At 33.4% G+C, this 23,230-nt stretch overlaps 1 protein-coding gene across 2 annotated transcripts; it reads right to left on the reverse strand.

Moving 5' to 3' along the window:
* Positions 1-3,337: 3,337 nt before the first annotated feature.
* LOC111003015 (villin-like protein quail) lies at positions 3,338-22,619 on the reverse strand. 2 transcript variants are annotated; one of them, XM_022273356.2, is made up of 16 exons: positions 22,534-22,619; positions 18,696-18,794; positions 12,271-12,384; positions 11,024-11,229; positions 10,531-10,732; positions 9,948-10,250; positions 8,532-8,825; positions 8,187-8,384; positions 7,726-7,812; positions 7,560-7,653; positions 6,673-6,903; positions 6,169-6,306; positions 5,529-5,684; positions 4,888-4,994; positions 4,304-4,489; positions 3,338-3,891 (listed from the first exon to the last, which is right to left on the reverse strand). In XM_022273356.2, the coding sequence occupies exons 1-16, from the start codon at positions 22,546-22,548 to the stop codon at positions 3,778-3,780; spliced, it is 2,544 nt and encodes an 847-aa protein (XP_022129048.2). In that variant the 5' UTR covers positions 22,549-22,619; the 3' UTR covers positions 3,338-3,777. The 2 variants fall into 2 exon arrangements, with proteins under 2 accessions (XP_022129048.2, XP_022129040.2); XM_022273348.2 differs by lacking the exon at positions 22,534-22,619 and adding an exon at positions 20,190-20,339.
* Between the last annotated feature and the right edge of the window lie 611 nt (positions 22,620-23,230).

Raw genomic sequence — 23,230 nt, forward strand, 5'->3', positions numbered from 1 at the left:
TAAAAAAGTCCGGCTTGAGTATACTCAGGATCCTAAACATGATCAAACCATATTATTTGAGAGAAGAATTCATCTGATAACTTCTGTTTTTGGAGTCGGATAAATGATTGTCTTTACTCAAATAATCTTGACAAAATGTGATAATTGCTATTTGATATTTGACGATCGGTTAGATGGCGCTAGTGTCGATACGAGAGATTAAAATACTCGATAGTGTTTTTTTTCACTTTGGATTGGGACTTATTAGTTTTTTTACTAGGGAAATAGTTTGAAATGGTCTAAAATTCAAAGCTTGCGATTTTAATTTTAGACACGTTTTTTTGACGCTAACAAATGTTTGGGTAATGCATTACCGACTAATATTAAAACATTGGTTATTCTGTTAGTGTGACTACACTAGTGTGACAGTCAAAAAACATATTTTTGTATAATTATCTAAACACATATTAGAAACGGATTTACATTTTTAACGACCCATTTATAACTGAATTACTTTATTTGGACCAAGTCACGATTCCATTTTGAGTACTGTCGAATATAACTTCATAAGGACAAAATAGTTTGACAGTTAAAATCAGATTGACGAATGACGGTTAAATACTATATATAAAACTTTTGATATTAAACTAAAACCTAAACTTACACTGTAACACACGTACACATAAAAACACATACATTTAACATCTACATTTCGCTTAAAACATTAGATTTGACATAAGGAAGTCGTACTTAGCGCTAAGTCTCGACTTAACGTCCCTTGGTGTAAGAGTACCATAGATAATTTGCTAAATAGTTAATTGATGGAGCTTTCTAATCACTAACAGTACACGTTAGTAGCAATGAATGCCTTCGTGATAATAATACCTATTTGAGTTTCTGTTGGTGCAAAAATGACTAATTTTTTTTTTGGCTCTATGACTAAATTAAGTCAAAGTTCTGCTATCTATTGATATAGACTATTCAAAAGTTCGATATGTCTAATATGCAAACGTCAAAACAGAAATACGAATTAAAAAGAATCTTGAGCCGCGTTCGATTTTTAAATATAGATCTGACAATCAAGACTTGGTTTTTTATATTATTTGACAATTTGATTTGATTGAACGTTGACATTTAATTATTCATTTTTGTTTTATGTTCATATTAGTACCAATTTCGCTTTGTAAATATTTTTGTCTATTTTTGTTTTTATGCCAATTTTTTTATTACTATGGATTGCGTGACAAAGTTTGTGATGGTTGGGAATTGTGTCTTTGACATCGCTTTGCATTGGCTTTTTTACAATTCTGTCGTCAAACAAACCCATGATAATCTAAAATAATGGGCATTCTGAATTTAACCAACCAAACGCTCACTTATGTTCTGAAAAGGGAGAAAAATTTAATTTTTTCATTCACGCGAACAAGACTTCTACGACGTGTTTACCCACATTCACTATTTAAATGTGGGTAGATGAAAAAATTGTGATTACTCATTATTAAAAAATAAACCGTTCGTCCATTTTGTTTCAACGTGATAATACGATTTTATATGACAATATTAATGTAAAAAAATCCCAGTTAAAGGTATTTTTATAAAATATATAATTGTGACAAGAGACTGCTTAGTCATTTAACTCGTTGATAAACGATTTACTATTAGACAATATAGGACTTTAGTAACGATGAATCCTTGTAGACTAGATTGTACGGCCTATTGAACACGTGGAATTTTAATTACTTACTAAACTAACCTGCGCTTATTCATAAAATCTAAATCTAATATTACCGCTTTAACTGCATTATCTACTTATTTCTCTTTTTTTTATAGCGTTAATACAATTTGACGGAAAGAGACAAAAGAGGAGTTTAACATTGATTGATTGAGTTTTTATGAATATTTCATTAACACTGTAAAAAGACGGCTTCAACTTTTTTAAATAAGAGGGTAGTATGAGAATTTCAGAGGAATTGAAAGAATATTTACAGATTTGCACTAATTTCGCCTCTCCAGCACATAGTTTTTAAGAACACGTCATTCTGCGTACGCGTTAACGAAATTGAGTGCCATAAATTCAAATTTGCTCAATATCAAATTCCACAGGGCTTCCCAAAATTTGTTTAAACATAAATTTTTGAAACACTGCCTGAGCATAGCGAATTAGATTCCTCTTAGTTTTATTAAGAAATAAAATGTGTCTTGTAACCCTAAGTTATGTCGCTGAAAGTGAAATTTTTTGTGCACTACCCTCATTCTTATAAATGTAATAAGCACTTTATACTCTTGGTCAAGCTATTAACACAAATACCTTATAAGTATGAGGGTATAAGTAGACGGCCTATTTTTAAGTAGTTATCCAAAGGTGCCAAAATATTCGTGCCCTTTTCAACAATGTACAAATATTGGGCTGGCGTGGTTTATAACCGAGTTGTGTAAATCGTAATCGTGATCATAAAGTACAAAGCAATTGTTAAAGTACACAGCGGAATTGATGTTTTCCTTGAGAAAGGATGTTAGACGTGATGGATGACTTTATCTTCGTTGGTTGAGCCTGAGGTGTTTTAGTATGACGCCCGGTGCTAAAGGTGCAGGCCTCCATATTGTTACTAGTGGTTCTCGTTAAATGTTTCTGCCATTGCTCTACTGTTAACATTCCTGCAAAAGCTATGTTGTTTTGTTTACCTTAGTTTTATATTGAGTTCTATCGCTGATCGCGTGCGCCGCGAAATTTTGATATGGTTTTTACGAATTTTTGGTCTACCCTCTTTTTAGTGAAATTTAGTGAGCCATATCATAAAAATAGCGGCGTTCGTATGATCAATTATCCGCTTCTACGTTGTAGGTTAAGTTGTAGAGCTTTTTAAACTCGCGAATTTCAGAGTAACGTACTTATTTCTCGTTATTTGATTTCATTGTATTTTACGCTTATTTTGTTTGAATGCATTTTTTTTTATTTTAGGGCAGCTATTTCATTGCTTATGTCATTCCATCGTCTTTATTTTTGTTATGCCGTTTTTTTCGATTTGTTGCCAAAGAAATTTTGGAAATTGTAAAATTTTTGCATTTTATTTTCTGATACATTGTATTGATCAATCGTAGTTATGTATGTTCATGACAGAATTTGGGAGTATTTTTATTAACATACGGTGGTGGTATCAGGAATACTCCCAGTTTGTCGTTAGATAGTTGCGTCGATGTTGAACAATTATCAAAACGTGTAATTTATTTATTTATGGTATCATATGCTCTCGTATTTATCAATTTATTGTAAGTTCCTACAAAACTTTCTCATAATGAATCGACGCAGCCATCTTCGGAGTAACTTGTGTATGGTTGTATGTCGTATATTTTTGAAATGTTAGGAATCAATTAGGGTTTAATGAGTGACGTAGTCGTCACGGTGCGTACGCGCACGTTATACGTCCGTACGTGTCTCGCAATACTAATACCACGTGCCTTAGCTACGCGGCCGACTCCCATATCATGTAGGCATATGTTATGTATCTATAGTTATATTGTAAATATTATGTTTTGAAATAAACCAATATTTTATGGACTTTTAAGGAATTGTATATTGTAAAGATAATTATTAATTTTATCATGTAATAATTAATGACTAGCTAATAAGTGCTACATTTGTGAAAAATAAATAACATTAAAAAATATTTTGTTTTATTTTAAAGCAGCTTAGATCACAATAATTATATCTTATTATTAACATATAATTTCCAAGTTAAAAAATTTTATATTTTTAAATAAATAGTGCAAGTGCGATACAATTTTCACAAGCTTTAATAATTAAAATAAGCCAACAAATTTCTTCATCTCCTTTTGTTTCCAATTTGGCAGAGTCCGGAACTCGCAGTACGGCATATTGAATGTTGATACGAAATCGTCGTGTGTCAAATAAAGCTGAAAAATTCAATTTGGTTTAATATTTTTATTTATTTATTTGTTGTTCACTATATAAAAGAGAGAAATAACTGTGTCGAAATTGAGAAGTGGTTGCCTGGCAGAAATCGCTCGAAAGCGATAAGGCCGCCAGTTGCCCTCCTTTTTATTTAATTATGTTCTTTTAAAGAAAACACTTAACGGATTAAAGTTATGTATTATTGCAAACTCGAAGTAACTGTAACGAAGTGTTAATAAATATCTTTATCATTTCGTCAAAGTTAGCTTTTGCGACCACGAATTATGTTCATACACCACAAAATCAAATCAAAATTCATTAATTCAGTTCAAATGCGTCTTAGGGCATGTTTAGTCGAAAACGATTACAAAATTCGCATTTTCATTTTCATTAAAATGACAAAACAAAGTTTACCTCTTTGGTAAGTGGATCGATTTCCAAAGGCATATGTTCTTTGGGGCCTCGCAATACCGACAAAGGATACTTCTCGTGCTGGTCAAATTGATTCTCAGTGTTGCCATTTTGATGGGCACTGTTTCCGCCGCGTACTATTGCTTTACCCTCTAATGCGCTTACGATTGCACTAAACGTCTTGTGAGCCTGAAATTAAGAATAATAGCGCGGTATTAATATGAAAATTCAGTTCCATCAGCTTAAACCGGTACATGTTAACTCTGGCAAAAAGCATTCGTGCATACGATCTAGATGTTTAAGACGTATTGATATGTTCACAATAAAAGTTCGTGTTAAATCTAGTATAGTATAGTAAACCACTAATGTATAATAAACACGATGTATACTGGTAAGCGAGTGTATACTAAGCACTTAAAACATACAGTTAGGTAGAAATTGTAAAAACTGTTTAAATCCTCTAAAAACGTCTTTTAAATCATTATTATTTAACTTAGGTATAGTTTTTCGCAGTCAGGTTCTTAGCCTTTAAAGACAATACAAGATACTATAGTTACATTTTAGGTCTAATATAGGCAGCAACTGACCTTCCACATGGAGCTCTTCCAATGGGGAAAGAATCCAGTAAAGTTTGGAGGCTCACGGCCTTGACTTAGCACGTATATTGGGGTATCCGGATCGCGTGATGCAGGATCTGAAATTATTTTATCTCATCAGCCTTAAACAATAGATACAAAGTAATAGCCAAACCCAAAAAGTTTTTTTGGCAAATTTTGATTAAGTACATATGAATGTTTGAAAATATGTTTAAAAAAACATTTTTCGTGTAAACAGACATCAGGTGCCTAATACCTACTCTGATGCGAGAGCAGAAAAAATGAACAGGACACTCGCACGGATCCGAGTGGGTGGCACCGCTACTATAACCCCGCTCAACTGGGATCACTTAATGTGATAAATACTTAAACAGGTGTTAATTTTTCTTAATAAGATAAAAATAATTATTTAACAATGTACCGTCAGTTTTTTTATATCTATGAGTTAATATTGAAAATCCTTGTGATCAAATAAGTACTACCTATATGACAAGATAAATATAATCTTGGCGATCAACTTAAATTAAGAAATAAAAACTGAAAATTTGTTTATTTTAGGTAACGAGTTTAATAAAAATATCGATTTAACAACTGTCCAAAAAGCTAGGATTTTTTATTATAAACAATCATACCAAATGTAAGATAGGAAAGAGCGACGTTCCTTGAATCATCCTTAGCACGAAGACAACAGTGTGCGCCTAACCACACATACACAGCGCAATGTACATCAAGAATGCAACACATTTCAGGCGACAACTCGTATTGGCTGAATGACACTATCTCCTCAACTGGAATTTCATAAAGAAAAAAAAAACATTTAAATATTCCTATTTTTCCGCAAAAATGTTCGATTATGTATTCAGTTGAATTTGAACTATTAAAAACAAAATTTTTGTTAATTATTTTCATTATCTTTACCATGAGTTTAGAATACATAAAACAGTTTATCAGAATCTGCCAAAGTCTGTTTCGGATAAAAATACTGTATGATCTTTGTTAAGAGTGTAATTGAATAATAATTTACTTGTCGAAAAAGTTTTATTGTTTAGATATAACAGAGATAACAATAGGAACAATCAGTTTAACAAAGGTCATCAAAAGGAAGTAAGTAACTATAGAGTATAAACAAACCACAGACTATAGAACGCGCCAATTTTATTTTTAACAATCTTCATTGACAAAGTTATTTATTTTTTAATCTAGGATCAGTTACACAATCTATTTATAATGCAGATTATAAACAATATTGGGATATTGGGATAATATTCTTACATGTATAATGTCCAGGTGAAGCTACCGCCACGTAGAACAAACGAGGCGGTAGAGGTCGATGCATCTCTTCAAGAGGCGCCGGAACGAGCAAGTGCCGTCGATCTCCTAACGCTGCCCAGAAATCTGGTTTTTCTTTGCCTTAAATGATAATAAAATCAATATTAATTGTTTTGAAGCAGTGAATTTTATGAGTATATTATTATTAAAAGAAAAGTACGGTGTAATTAACTAAGAAATGTTATAAGAAAATAATTTAAGTGCGGAGACATAAGTCCTATAACTATAATTCTTCATTCACTTTCTCGAAATCATAAAATTGTGTCTTAAAATACCAGCTGTGAAATGTGTTTTTTTTAATTGGACACTTAATACTTAATCATTAGAAGTGTGATTCCATTGTGTTAATGAGTTTTTGAATAATCATCGTTTGTATACAGAGAGTAGATTAAAAAACAGTTAAGGGCGGCTTTGAATCTTTAGTTTAAAATCTAGTTTAAGATATACCTTGCATGACTAACACATGTTCCGACGCCGCCATGTTCTTAGCGACCTCCCTTTCGTCACCAGTGGCAGTGACAGCGCACCAGACCCAAATCCGAGCCCCTTCTCGCACTATGTAACACGCGCCTTTTGAGGTCGTAGACGCACAAACTTCTACGCCACGTGCCTCCCGTGCGTACTGACCCGATACGCGAATTAATGCTCGCGGTGGGGGCATCACGCGACGCCCACTTGCTACACAGAATTATTTATTTTTTAAATATTGACTTCATCACACTAACAAAAACAACTCTTTCCTAAGCTATCAGTTACCATCTGCTGTCTATTTCTACCAAAAAAGGGATAGAAGATAATTTTATACATTAGTAAAGAAGATTTTCGTGTCCATAAATCTAAAATTTATCTAATGTTTACTTTTCTCGTGTTAAACTCCTCCGAAATGGCTCGACCGATTTTCGTGAAATTTTGAGTGCATATCGATTAGGTATGCGAATCGGACAACATATATTTTTCATCCCCCTAATTGTTTAAGATATATAGATAAGATGCATCTTCCAAAAATAAATACAACCCTTCATTTTTACCCTTCTACGATGAACCCCAATTTTTTATTTGTTAATTAAAACTTATGACGACTCCTAAGTTTATATAGAGAAAAAGAAGGGAGAAACAAAGTTTGTGAGGCAGCTAGTAATACATAAAAGTTGTGTATTAATAAAAATAATAATAAAAATAAAAATAAGATGGTATTAATTTTAATTAGATAAGTAAGCGGTTGGAGATGTAAAAAGTTATATTTTATTTTATTTTATTTATTTATTAATAAAAACGATTAACTTTTAATATTGACGCGTTTTAATACTGATTTATTTACATTAACTTATACTCACGATCGTAATTCGTGGCAGTACCGCAGTATGTGACCATACGTCCTTTGAATATTTGAAGGAAATGTGCCGGTTCTTTGCCCTGGTATACCCAAGCCTATAAATATAAAGAAAATATTTTTAGAGTAATGTTAATAACATTATACACTTATTGCTAAAAACTTAATACCTGGATAGGAAGACGCCCTAACTTTGTGTAGAGGTCTTTGGCTTCTTTAACACCCAAATTCCTCAGATCATTTGGCGAAGAGCCACCCTGGAATGAAACAAAGTTGATGTTAGGATCTGGAGTCTAGTGCTGATCTGCAACGTCCAGTATGATTCCAAATTTGGTATGGTGTCTTACAAAAATTTAATATTGAATCGTGTTCCTACGCCAATTCCAAAATCTACATGCGTCAAACACTGGCTGGAAGGTAACATTGAAGCATTACTCTAAAAAAAACAGACGAAAACCATCAATGGCCATGATTCGGTTGAAGCCCCACTGAATTATAATAATTGTAATTAATTGTACAAACAATCTTTACAGTAAACAATTATTGGAATAAAGTATAAATTTACAAATGAAAGGAAGTTAACAGAAAACTTTTGTAGAGACGTTACTAGGTCTAGCAATGAAACACTTACCATCCAATAATAAAGTATTGTCTGATCCCCGGTTGGCGTGTGGTAGGTGTATAGTGCGATGTAACAGTCTCGATCGTAGAAAACGGCTTGTTGAGGCCGCTCTAACTCTTGTAAGGCGCTTCGTTCTCGGTCTATTTCTTCCTCACGTCGAACCCGCCACATTCGAAGAGCACCTGAGCCATCATCTGGGACCTGAGTCTGAAAATATCCTCTGCTAAGATACTTTAATCTTATTATCTATTATACAATGTATTGTCACTTTAATCTTGGGTTCGCTATACAGTCTACTGTTTGTAAGAACTTGTGTACAGACTGCCCAAAATTATGTAATATTTTATTTATTACCTCAGCTGCCAACCAAGCATTCGTTGCAAGGTTGACTGCATCCAACTTAGTTGTAGCCGATCGAGCTGATCGCAACCGCACATCTCTTCGCGAGTCGCTCCAATTCCACTTATGGAACAAGGCTGCGAACTCCAAAGGCTCCCTGCCTGATACAGTCACTGACACCGGGCCACTGTATCTACGAGCTTTTGCCAACCCTCGAGCTGCAGCTAGCGCCCCACGGTTAAGTTTGGAAGCGTTTGACCCAACCCAAGCCCATACTCCTCGTGAACCAGCGTCAATTACGTAGATGCCCTGAAATAGAAGATATGTTTATGTATTGCTAATATAGGAGTATACTAGTCTGACCTGGGATTTGATCTCCAGGTGTGCACCGATAGAATTTCTGTTTATGTTCGCATTTAACACTGGCTTGTACGGTGAAGGAAAACATGGTGAGAAAACTGGCATGACTTCGACAAAAAGTCGACGGTGTGTGTGAGGCACAGAAGGTTGATTTAACTACTTGCCAATTAGTAATGATCACAGAACAGATACAGAAATCTGAGGCTCAGACCTTACTAACCAAAGCCATTAAACTTAATGATATGAAATTGAAAGTGAAAAGCCTTACAATCTCACATTCATTCACGTTCACGCTAAAATTGATATGCTTATAGCTTTTGGTATAAAGATCTTAGATTAGTCTCAGCGCGTAACAAGATTTTGCATGGAATAATGGTTAACAACAGTGAAAAGATCATGGCTTCATGTTATTTCCGAAAAGTACGCTGATTTTTTTAAAATGAATTAATAATAACAGGCAGTAATTAAAAACTACACTGCTGTAACAACTTCAAAATATCGAGTTAAGTATATAAAAAGCTAGGTGAGCCTCCTAGCTGGATGTTAAGTGATACCGCCCATGGACACTCACATTGCCAGAAGGCTCTTAAATGGGTTGCAGACCTTTTAAGAATGGGTACGCTCATTCTTGAAAGACCCTAATCGCATGGGTTCGGCACGTTCGTGCGCGGCAAAAACTGCCTAAAGAAATGCTCAGTTGTGGACTAACGGACATCGAGGTGATACGCATTGTATGTACTATCTTTGTGTTGGTTTCGTAATTTAAATATATTGCTTTAATTATCATAATAAATATTATCATGATCTCGTTACACTCAGTTTAATTAAATATTACATTAATACATATAAAGACTTTCCTTTTTGTGTAATATATAAATAATGAAACAAAGATACGCGAAAAAGTCTCGAAGTATTGTTTTGCATTTATCTTTTACGACAAATGGTAAATCTTCGTGAACCTAACAATCCAACTATATGTGGTCCTATCACAAATTTCAGTAATCCTAGTAATCTTGGTAATGTTTTAACACATGCCTAGTCTAGTATAGGCTGAGAGGTGAAGGTACTTACATCATCGTTTAAGTCAGATCTATACAGCGGAGCGCGCTTGATTTCTTCCAGACGAGCAGCGGGTTTTTGTGTCAATACAACCGGGGACGCTCTAGTTGGTTTCGAGGATTTATACAATCTAGCCGGTCTTGGTGGATCCAGGGTTGGGGCAATTGGACGTACAGAACGAGCTCGAAGGTCTAAGACTGAGTCTAGAAGATTTCGGTCTGCTACTGGAAGGGTTTGCTCGTAGCCATCGTGAGCGATCGTTATACGACGGGACAACATGCCTTTGTCGGCGCCACGGGCCATTCTATATGCAATCTGTTAGAAATTGTAAAAAAGTTAAGAAAAGTAATTCTATGAAATACTTCTATATTGTTCTTCTGTCTTTATTAAAAAAGTAAGAGACGTTTTATTCTTTCTTCTTCTTCAAATAAACCATAGGGTTTAATTACCATAATCTAAAATATCTTTATACAAACTCTCTCCTACAACATTGCTCCTATTTCCTATCCTTAGTGTGATTAGAAATGTTATTATATTTTAACTCAGGAACCTTTTTAATCTCGTCATTAAAATAACTGGCTGATCCAGAATTTACCTTAGCACCAAAAATTTTTTCAATAAGATTAGCAGCTCGACCCAACCACAGAACAACGAGAGCTGATGTGTCGAGAACAAATACTCCATCAGAGGCAAGATGAGACCATGACACCGGTTCTAGTTGTAGAAGCACAGGTCTGCGCCCAGACACTCTATACAATCGACTACCCCCGTTGAGGTTTGAACCACTGCAAAGGATCCTGGAATAATAGAAATGTATAAATTATGAGAATCACACGCTTCTTATAGGAAGATTTCTGATTCTGATTAGATAATAAAATTGTAAGTACTGTTGATAAGTCGATAATCAATGGAATAACTCAGAGAGAAATAGACAAGAGTTAGGTTTTATACATGGGGGGGAGGACCAGTATACTATATGCTAACCTATCTACAGAATATAACGATTACCAATCAACCAAGCTACTCCATGCCATAATGTCCTGTCAGGAAAATCTTTTAAGTTGGTTAAATTAATTAATAATACTTGCCTAATCCCATCACGAAAGTAGGACAGTAGTCTCGGTGATTCTTTAGTAGCTGTCTCTCTATGTATGACCACAGGTGCCCCAACGTGAGAAGCGAGTTGCGTTGCGCGTCGTAAAGCCAGAGTCCCCGGACCCCCTCGCTCGCCGGCCCATGCGTGAATATGACGCTCAGCGCATTCACCGCTACCATTTTCTTTTATTTCACGGCGCTGGAACAAAAATTAAATTAAAACCAAAAAATATTGAACGATTGATTTTATACCAAACACTTCGAAGATCAAACAATATTTCGAAGGTTAACACTGTAACATTACGTTATCCTGTCTTAAACTAAATCAGCGACGCTACGACCTTTTTTAGTTCTGGGCCTCAGATGTTTATTTCATGATTATTTGTCAATCTAATAGGCAAGTAGGTGATCAGCCTCCAGTGCCTAAAACACGCTGTCGACTTTTCCGGTGTAAGGCAAGCCGGCTTCCTCACCATGTTTCCTTCAAAGAAAATTCATTGGTGCATAGCCGGTGCGAACGAAAGTCGCACGCTGAAGTCACAAGGCCAACACTGCTCTGATTTTATACCAATAAACACTGTAATATGTACAATACTTTAAACATCACGTAATAGTGTACAATACTTTAAACTAATCAGAAGACCACAATATATTGTGCCTTTTTATTAATGTACATATACTTGCATTCATACCGTATTTTATTCGTATTGTTAGAAACTACTGCAATAAATTGACAAGTAATTAACGTCAGACAATTGATTTACGAAATCCGTTGTTTCATTCTATCGTTTTTATGAGACGTGGAAAATTTTACTTTGCAATTTTTAACCAACCTAATTAGGTAAGGATATTTCATATGCGTCGGAATTTCTTTGTGTGATCCTCGAACACACCAGGGGCTTGACGAATATGGAAATGACATTAACTTACGCTATGGCTATTTTTAAAAGTGTACCGAGAGATTTTACGCCGGCTTTTTCTCTCGGCCTACTCCCTTTGTCTTCTTTGCCGATGAGTAGGGATGCCTACAGGTTCAAATTTAATGACGAGGAATAAGTGATAAATGTCTATCTTATGTTCCATAATAAACGTATTTTATTTTATGGCCTATGAACATTCATATAAATTCGTTCAAACCCTAAGTTCAACATATCACCTTAGTTCGACAACTAATTTTGGATTGGTGTCTTGATGGCCGGAATACCAATCTACTACTTCTTAACTTTTTGAAAATACTTACAATAACATCCGGACCCGCTGGCTGGCCGGGTAAAGACGCTGAATATACTAAATAAGCATCTGTGTCGTAGAATGTGCCGAATTGAGTCCGTGGTAGCATTTCTGTGGACGACTCCTGAAACATAAATATTTTTGTATTCATTGAAAATATTTATAAAGTTTTTTATAGCACAGGTGGCAATAGGAGGCTCATCTGATGTTAAGTAGTACCACTGCCTGGATACTCTCAACGCCAGACAGTTGGCGAGTGCGTTGCCGCCTCTTTAAGTATCGGTACGCTCTTTTGGAGAACTAATAGTGGAATTGGTTCGGAATACTTCTTTAATATGTGTGAATTAATATACCACTAAGTAGTAACAATAATATAATTTAAAATATGTTTTTGCATGGAAATTATTAAATACCACTTAAAAACACATGCACATCGAATGATTGATTGTTTGATATTAAGAATTAATTCATTATACCAAATATAATGAATTAATTCTTAATACTCGACATAGCATACTTACCTCTTCTCTCTTTTCATAAATAAGTCAAGTCTATTATTTATTCTGATAAGTTTTATCTTGTTTGTAGTATATACATTACTTTCTATGATTACAGTCCTGTTAAACAAACAAGTTTTCGGCATTTGTAACGTGCATTTTTAAATTGCGCTGGTAAGTATTGTATGTTTTGCGCGCCCCGTGCTTTGATTACCATCTATGAATATATTATATTCGTTATGGTCTGTTAAAACAAACGTAATAACTATTGTAAAAAAGGCAATTCAAACTATTCACAGTACCATATCTATAGTATAATGATAAGCTTGTGTTAAAATTAAATGAGAGAAAATTATTTTTGTTTGTGATGTTGTTAAAATACTTTGTTAATAGATTTATACCTAAGCCAAATATTGTCGGAAATTCATAGGAATTTTTTTATTTATGCAAAGGCAAATATCGTAAGAAAGTAAGTTTCTCTGGCTACAGGCTACTAAGGTCTTACTACAACTAGCTATAGTTATTGATTATTTAATTAAGGATTTTTGTATTGCTTAGTCATTATTTTCATTAAATACATAAATACTTTGTGTATTTAAATTTCTAATGAATATTGTGCCCTGGCTTCAGTGTGCAAGTCTCATCCCTATGAGCGTAGGTTCGAGCCCCGGCTATACACCAATGGCATTTCTTTCTATGTGTGCATTTACCCATCGCTCGAGCGGCGAAGCAATCGTGAGCAAACCGGGAAATTCTGAGACCCAAAACGTCGACCGCGTGTTTTAGGTACATGAGGCTCATGACCAATTAGATTGACAAGTGATCTTAAAATAGATACAGAAATCTTGAGGCTCAAACCTAAAAATGGAGCGTCACTGATTTATTTATTTTTAATAAATATTGTACTGGTTTTATCTGGCGTTAATAAAAATAAATTGATTGTGCGGTAAATGCACGTTTTCTATTAATTAGCAATAAAATATAGGTGAGACGGATTCTATACCAGCGTAATAAATCTTTTGGTCCAATTTTTTAGCTGCACCAAGTTACACGTTCAACGTCGCGGTCAGCTGAGCTGCATAGCGGTGTACGAGAATGAATCATTTGTTCCGTTAGCTTTTATCTTAGCTTGCCGTATGCTTGGGACGGGTTAGTACTCGAAACCAGCCTTCAAGTCGTAAACATTCTGGTGTAATAAATACGTTTCGTTAATCACAACTTAGTGGTTGCTACTTGCTTCGTTATCACCTTTATTTATTTCAAATAAATACATAGATTTTATGGAATCTTGTGGTGTTTCATTCCCGCTAATATAAAAGATTTTTTTGTATTTGAACTGACCTATGTTTTGTATTAGTAAACCTAGGATTAAGGACTTCGAAAAATCGCTGCCACGATGGTTGCTTCTATTCGTTGGAATTGAAGCAACCATTCAAATGCTTGCAATGCTAAATCTATGTTTAATGTGGGCGGATTTAAAAAAAAAGTGTAATTTAATTAGGATTGCTATTGCATAGTTATTATTAACTATCTACTATGAAATTTCTATATATTATGAAATAATAATTAAAATCCAGTAGGCCTACCACGCACTTTGGCACTGAATCACGTCTCTTAATCTATTTAATTTTATGGTTGAGAACTACAAAAACTAAACTTCATCCTAAAAACTTACCTAAAATTATATATATTTAAGAAAATTAATTACATTATTCTCTCTCCCTCTCCCGGGTCTCCCTTGTTGTCCATTGATCGTCAGACGATCATGGATACACTACAACATGCCATGCCCATCTCCATTTAAGCTTTAGACCATAGTTAAGGGTATCAGTCTCTTTAGTAATGTTTCTTATCTTTTGTGTGTCTTCTTATCATTTTTTTTCACTGTATGTGCAGATAGAAAGAAATATAAGTTAGGACAGAAACGTAGTTTCAACGTTACTGGGCTGGGATTCGCACGCAAACCAACATGGCTCATGTTTTTATGAAATACTTCTACAAACCGAGGTATCAAGGTACAAGAAGATCTTAGTTTTTTGCGTATTATCATATAAAGAAGGTGAAGTATTATTGATCGCTCATTCTATGCAAGCTTCAGCAGTTTTATAGATGTGTTTAAATATTGTGTTTAGACAAAAAATCCATCTGTAACACTTCATGCGGAAAAACGAAAGTTTCCTAGAACATAAAATGTACAAATAACAGCTTGCGAGACACGCTGAGATAATAGTAGTTCTGCGCGTGCGCTTCTCGCATGCAAACCGATTTATTGCTATATGCCTAATTAAGTGTTATACTTTCTCTTTACTTTGTTTATTAGATGTCACTTGCAAATTCAACAGGACTCTTACATGGTAATAAATTTAAATGATTATTAGTACCATCTTCATTACGCGACCCGTGAAAATTCTGACACGTAAACATTGTGTTTAAACTCCTGAAACAATATCAAACACTCACTTCTTTATCATTGGTAATAAATTTCAATACAAACGGTAAGGTACTTTGAATACAAAAGCGATATTATTATATTTTTATAATAGGTATCGAACGCCATTACCGCTATGTGCGTTAATCACAAAGACATTGGTTCATATAATAGCATTACTGTACTGAAAACGAATACATACATATAAAAAATGAAACGAAAACCGTTGATTTTTGTTGGTCAAGTGATCTTATAAAAAATAATTTCCATACATTTTTACATTACACCATTGAAAATAAAATACTGTATATGTATACGCAAAATTTTGGTTAGGAAAATCGTATTATTTTATACTAATTTGCGGTAAGAATGGCTAATCCAAAACAAAACAATCATTATTTTCTGTTGCAGATAATTCTAGTGCATTTGCTTATATTCAAGAAGTCCCATAGAGAGATAACGATCACAGTCATGATTTAGAAAGGCTAAATTAATGCGCTTCCAAATGAGTACTTTCAACTAATTTTCTTGCAAGTTAATTTTCCGATTTATTTATTTGCAATGAAAGTTAAGATCTGCAAGATTCATCTTCCACCATTTAGTTTAACCTTGATTAGCTGCATTATGTTTTGGTCTCATTTCTCTAATTTACGAAAACTAAAAAGCATTGTTAAGCGCATATCTGATACTAGTAAAATCTAAAATTTAAAGAGTAATATTTTTATTCAATTTATAATTTTTTCTAACATTTGTTATCCATAATTATCATGACTTAGAAAATATACTTTGTGACATATACCACAGATATACCACATTATGTGGTGAAAATAAATAAATAAATGAAAATGAAAACTCAATTAAATTAATATAGCAGTGTTGGTGATAAGAATAGAACTTAAATCCTCTAAGTACACGCGACTAAGAACAAGACGAATCCGTGTATTTACGTTGACTATAATTCAACCACTGAGCCTTAGGGTAAAGTACTTGAACATTTTCTTTTGTATAAAAAAATATATCACTTTGTACACGGTGGGTTCAAAATCCCCGAATGATGCTTTTAAATGTCAATGTATGTTGGCTTGCGGCTGCAGTATTGCCCGCGTGTATTTCGTCTAGTTGGCAAGATTTAACAAACAATCACTGTTATTTCTGTCAACAATTTATAATCAATCAAACAAATAGTAATTTGAGAGTTACTTAGACAAATAATAATAATGTCTGAATAAAATGTACTAAAAATCTTAATAAGAAGTTGTAATGTCGGAATTAGAATTTCCAAGATTCTTAAAATTGTAATTTGATGCGGTTTCATTTGTGTGGCACCCTGTCGGTTTTGTTACTTTCACCTTAATATAAAACTTGCCATTAAATAAATATGAAATGCTTATTATTCCTTAACATTACTTGATACGATGATTTATTATCTAAAATGTTCGATGTTCAAGAAAAAAAAAACATTGACAACAAATGTTTTTTTTTATAGCGTCTTTGTCCAAACTGGAAATATACGAAATAGTTATGCGTTTTATTAATAATTTATCTGTAGAGACGATGGACTTTTCTTCCTTGTGAGCATTTAATACTTGTATTACGTAAGCTTTATAGAACGGGGGGGGGGGGAGGTTTCTTTGATTTTCTTATTTGGTGATTACGTCAACAGTAATTATTTACTTTTTTTTACATATTACCCACACATTGCTCTCATCTATGCTTGAAAAGAAAATGCATTTTCCATAATTCCTACAAAGAATTCATACGTTTTAGTACTATTCTTTTTGAGAGCTTTACTTAGTTGACAAAACGAGGGGTCGGTATAATATATTGCAGTAAATTTCCTTAGGTATACTTGAACGGCCCCTACGGTAAAATAAAACATCGAATGCCTTAGACACAAAAATTGAAGGTGTGTCTCAAACACTGACAGCTAATCAAACGACCTCTTTTACGATGATTATTTAAACAGTTGGATTAGTTTTACTATACAATATTTATGAGTTTGCAAGAGTTTGTAAAGTTTTTATATAAATATCAAAAGAAGCATATAACAGTGTTATTACAATACATATTTTTTGTTGTATTGTTAGAACTAGGTATAACTAGACTACCTGGGCATTGACCTGGAGGCTAACGATCCTTTGTCACGGTTCTGAATCTCAATTCAAGCGAAACTTGTTACTCGATAGACTAATATGTAATATTAAATACATATAATAGATTTATAACTAGTTACTAGAGAAGACTTCACACAAAGGATATAGCAAAATAAGTGATATAAGTTATTTATTAACATATGAATAATAGAGAAAAAGTATTCAATTGTTTTTTTGCATGAAGTATGTTAGTTCGTTCATAAAAAAAGCCCTCAGTTTTCTATATCTGATTCAAGATCATTTGTTATTTCTAATAGGCAAGTAGGTGATCAGCCTCCTGTGCCTGACTCACGCGGTCGACTTTTTGGGTCTCAGAAGCCCGTTTCATCACGAATCACGATGATCTTCTTCAACGTACATGCTTTTTGCGATATAGACAATTTATTAATGAAATACTGAATAGTTGATGATCCATAAATTAGTATAGTAGTTTAAAAATATGGACCAAGGGGTACCTATCCTAATGCCGTCGGTTATTAAGATAAAAATTTACCATTCAATACTTAAATAAAGGTAAAATTAAATTCGGAACTCTTATTATACGCTTTCATGGAACGATGATATCTATAGATTTCACTCTAATCCTTACAGTTAAGTGATATTTGCGTCGGAAACAATTTGTTCTGCGACTAAAAAAACCGTATTGGTTGTACGAGGTTTTAAATTACACTAAGCCATTCTCTCAATAGACTGTAAACAAATTGTTTTTTCTCACAGAACTCCGAGTTGGTGAAAGTCCCTTCCTACATGTGGTATTTCACAAGATTATGGGAGCGATGGTGATCGTGACTACAATTATGCGTGATTGTAATGTCTTTGTTAACTGTTATATCATATCGTCATTGTTTTACGAGGAGCGGAAGAGATTCCATATTGTAATGTGGCCGTAACTCTTACAAGCATTTCTTTTCATACATTTACGTAATATTTTTAACTAAGAAGACTACCTTTTTTCGTAACATTTATGTTCACCATAATTGTCATATATCTTAGGAAATATGACAGCATTATATATGTGGGGAAAGTTAATAAATAAAAAAGATGAACTCAATTAAATTAATATAGGTGTGTTGGTGATAAGAATAGAACTTGTATCATCGAAGTGCACGAGACCAATACGAATCAGTGTACCTTCGAGCACTGACTGTAATTTAACCACTGTACTGAGCCTAAGGGTAAACTTCACTACTTAAATTTAAGTTGGACCTTTTGCCTCAATAGCCATGAACGTTTAGACCATAAATTCAGCATTAAATTTATTGTCTATGAAATTATATAATGGTTAATCCCATTTTTAATACAGTGTAAAAATACAAAACATCACAGATAATGCAACTTATATATTGTCTGTACATACCGTAATTTTCCATATGAGAAACGTAGTTTGATCTCGTGGGACAGTCCTGAAGACTGCGCCGTCCAATACAGCCTTCGTTGGTACGACATTGTCCTCATCCTGTATATATTAATAATACATGGACAAAATATAGTCATTTTAAATATACTTCAAATAGGTAGTTTATACAAATTTGTTTTTAAAAATACATATAAACGAAATTATTACTACTGTATTTTATGAAATTGTCTTTAATGGGCTACTTCAAATCTATCTTATTATAAATATTTTAGTATTATTAAATAGAGAGATATAAAATGCGTTTGCGCGTTTGCTTTTGGTAATTGCTAAATAAATTATGTCTATTGGTGCGGTGCGGCCAAATCGTCTAGAAGCAATGTCGTGATTCGTCTATTGATATCGAGTCACGAATGTTGACAATTCAATTCAATTTTTTTTCAATTTCAAAAATTCTTTATTAAATGTCCAATAAAAATTAAATGTGCTACATGTCCGGTGTACATTAATTCCTGGAATGTAACAAACTTATAACTAACACGTTTTATTAAAAGCCGTATTGCTTTTTTAAAAAACTTATGAGAAAAACAGATAAAAACTAAAGTTATAATATTTCGAGATTTAGCATTAATAATGAGGTAAACTGGGAACTATGCAATCTTTAGTTGAGATTTGCGATTTATGACATATCTAGATTTGACTAAATAATTAATTATAACTAACAATACAAATAGGGTAGCACCGAGAACAAAGGAGTGGACGTGACAATTGACATATTTGAATTCAAACAAAATCGTAAATCACGAATTTGCGGTTAGAATACTAATACAATTTATATTAACAGCTAGCGGCCTGTTTTCGATTCACAACCTTTTTTTTTAATATTTTTTTAAGTCCAGTAATTTTCAAGACTATTTGTTACAAACATAAATACAAATCATTATATTATATCTTATACCTATACAAAGATTTGGGCACTTAAGTCACTTCTCTTTTGACATATATACGTAATTAATAAGATTTCAGGATATCCTTTCTGGTGACTGGATGATAGAAGTTTTAAAAATATGTACCCATGTACATTATAATATGTATTACTTGTTCCTATATATACAAATAATTTTATCTATAATTAGATTAGCGTGATGTAATCGGTTTGGATCAATATTAGGAGGTTTTATCTTTTATGGGTAATCTATTTTTGTCGATTTCGCCATTTCGATTGTAGCTTTTCTTTTAGTTGAGGAGACTATCCAGAAGACTTACGCACAGAAGACTTAAGTTATATATAAATGAAAAAAAATAAGATAACATTATTTCATTTTACACCCTATAAAATATTAATATACAGTTAAAAAATGGCAATGAATAAGAATTCCTTAGAATTACATTTGTAATTTTTTTTAATTAAAACTACTGTTGGTTGGTACATCGACAAACTATAAGTTCTCACACAATACACAAATTTATTTACATTACATAAAACTATAACCGTACTTGTTCAGCGCCTATTTCCAGTATGTGCATGTTGGTGGTCAGGCACAAGTGTCCATCACCTACGCACTCGCGCTAAAACCGAATCTCAAGACGACCGAAATCTACGTACGCGAACCACAGACTAACCCGCCACTGGCAAGAGAAATGTTTCACAGTGACTGCATTTTTATTAAATGGGAATAAATTAAAACGCGCGCGAAAGTCGCGTGCGATTGATGGTTGATCATCATAGCGTAATTATAATTAACAGTAAACAATCACAAATATCTGGAGCAGACGATGCATAACTTTAGATAGTTTCGTATATAAAGATAATTAACGCGAAACGTTTCTAATCTTTACGCTAAGTTTCATAAAAACTTGATAGATTTTGTGAGTTGTTTTTTGTTTTGTTTTTATTACGCTTTGCGAACGAAACGAAAGTCGAGATATTAATAATATAAAGTCCAATTCCACAATGTTGTATTATTACTTACATTTATTAAATCAAATAACATAATACATAAAAATATACCTAATAACTAACCTTAAAATTTAATAATTAAAAAATATTATTAAAAGGAGTCCCTTTAGGCAAGGTTCCGAAGATACTAGCAGCGTTCCCCATTTGAATAGCTAGACTAATTCTTTGTGCGAGGTAGCTGCCAGCTCTTCGTTCTCCTGTGATGTCGACTAACCTTTTTGATAATTCCCTAAAAAGCCTTATCGCGCTAGTACCCCACGGACCAAGGGTCTCGACACCGAATGGGACAAAATCATATTACTTATTAAATTCAGATATGTGGGTGGGTTCGGTTTGTTTGGATCTGTATGAATATGTAGGATCCTATGTAAATGGTCGCAGAAATAAATTAAAATGTATAGAACAGTTACAATAGTATATATAATAAAATATTAATTATGTATTTTTAAAAACTTTTTTTCAATAAGTCTGGGTTAACTAATGTTTCATATTTTCTAGGTTAGTGCTAGTTACAGAAAATGCAATTAGTTTTAAAATTCGCCTCGGCCCCTATTTGAGATATTCCGTTTGTTAAGTTAGTCATGTACTTATTAAGATGCTTTGGTTTCGACGACGAGAGAAGTATCTGTTTGTTTCATAATAATCCTGATCGTTATTTATAAATTTACTAGCTGGTGCCCGCGACTTCATTTATAATAGCGTGGCGTAGAAAATGAATAAACAAACAAACAAAAATATCTTTATTCATATAGGTAAACAAGTACACTTATGAACGTCAAAAAAATTAAATTAATTGTAAATTTACATGTAATACTGTTCGCAAGTCAAGGGCGTAGAGCGGACAAGAAGAACTGGCAAGAAACTTTCCGCCACTGTTTTCAATCGCCAAGTTTTTAATACAAGTTGAACTGGAGCAAATAAATCCCAAGGATTAGGATCATTTCAGTTTTCGTCACATTCATAAAAAGCGTTATTGACTAATTTACTTTTAACGAACGGCTTTGAATTTATTTAGTGATAATTCTCTAATTTCGCTTGGGAGTTTGTTGTAATAACGAATTCCATATAAGGAGTGGTTTATCTTCTAATACTAAAGGTATTAACTATTTAAAATAAATATTTCCAATACTCGTACATTACATATGCGGTAACTCTAGCGGTTCTGGCAGCGGGCGCCAGAAAAGCTCGCAGATGGCAGATTTTCCCTACTTACTTGATATTTTGAACAACTCACACAATATCTTTATAAATTATAGCCTATGTGTTATACTGATGTATAAGCTATATTATTGTAAAGTTTCATTAAAATACAAACTTTCTCGTTTATAATATTAGGAGGATTACTTGCGTGTTGAGATAATTATTATCAATTTAATAGGTAGGTATGTACCTAACTACTTAGTTTATGATATTGTAGTAATTTTTAAATTTACATAGCATTTTATATGCTTTTCCGTAGCCAATTCATTGTTTTTAGTTTTATTGTTTGATGTTATGGGGCCGCATGTTTATATTAATTAATTTAACTTATTATTATGTCTTGAATAAAGAAAAAATCTTACATAGATGTCCCAGCCAACTTGCTTAATTAGCCGTTCAATTAAAAGCAAAAAGTGGAAGTAAATTTAAATTACCAGTCTAGGCAACTAATGAAACGTCACCGATCCAAGTCATATGCCAAGCTGTTTAATCAACTGACTAAATATCTTTCAGGCCATTAGTTAAACGGCACCGTTTAGTTAAATGGCTAGGCTGTTAATTGAACAGCTAATTAAGCTAGTTGGCTGCGACATATACATCGGATTTGGTTGTAATATTTATCTCATTAACTTAGAATGACCGGTTCACATTTTTTATAAGCCAGAAACAAAAAAATATAACCTGATAGATATCCATGTGGATTTTTTGTTTAGCAGTTTCTTGTTCCACGCAGCCACATGTCAACTAAGCTTTGTGTGGACTGGTGCAAAAATCCCACAAATCTGGTCACAGGAAATACGCTTGGACGCGCACTTTGTGAAGTCACACGTTCACTTTCGTTTGTTACGGATTTTAAACCCATAATGACTAAACCAAAACGATATCGGATTTCATAACTCAATTGAAACGTAACGAAATCTAGACACCTCCAAAACACGCAACATGCAATATGAATATACCAAAATTACGTAAGAACTCCTAATTGAAGTATGGCTCAGTTCCTAAAGGAGCAGACGAGTTTGCACATGAAACAACCCACTTTAGATGGCATGACAATAATTTTATTATAAATTACTAGCTGCCCTCTCGAACTTTATTTCTTCTTAATGTGTTCTTACTAAGCAGATCTGTACGGTTCTCCGGAATCAAAATTTTATGTTTTTCTGTGATGTTTTCTCTTATAAAGGTTCAAATCATAAGTTTTTAATTAACATATAAGGGTTGTATGTATCTTTGTTTGTTGTATCATAAAAATAAAAAAAATTGCCTATAAAAGAAAAATGTAGGGGTAGACCAGCGTTAACATTTAGGGGGATGAAAAATAGATGTCCAATTCGCAGAACAAAATTTCATGAAAATCGGTCAAGCCATTTCGGAG

This window comes from Pieris rapae, chromosome 12, assembly GCF_905147795.1.
Source record: "Pieris rapae chromosome 12, ilPieRapa1.1, whole genome shotgun sequence".
NCBI lineage: Eukaryota > Metazoa > Arthropoda > Insecta > Lepidoptera > Pieridae > Pieris > Pieris rapae.

Excerpts from the sequence above, each read along its gene's own strand:
- LOC111003015 (XM_022273348.2), bottom strand. The coding sequence starts at position 20,219 with ATGCACATACTGGAAATAGGCGCTGAACAA. Across the intron at positions 8,826-9,947 it reads GATCTGACTTAAACGATGAT|GGCATCTACGTAATTGACGC; the intron begins GTAAGTACCTTC and ends CTTCTATTTCAG. Across the intron at positions 7,813-8,186 it reads CAATACTTTATTATTGGATG|GGTGGCTCTTCGCCAAATGA; the intron begins GTAAGTGTTTCA and ends GTTTCATTCCAG.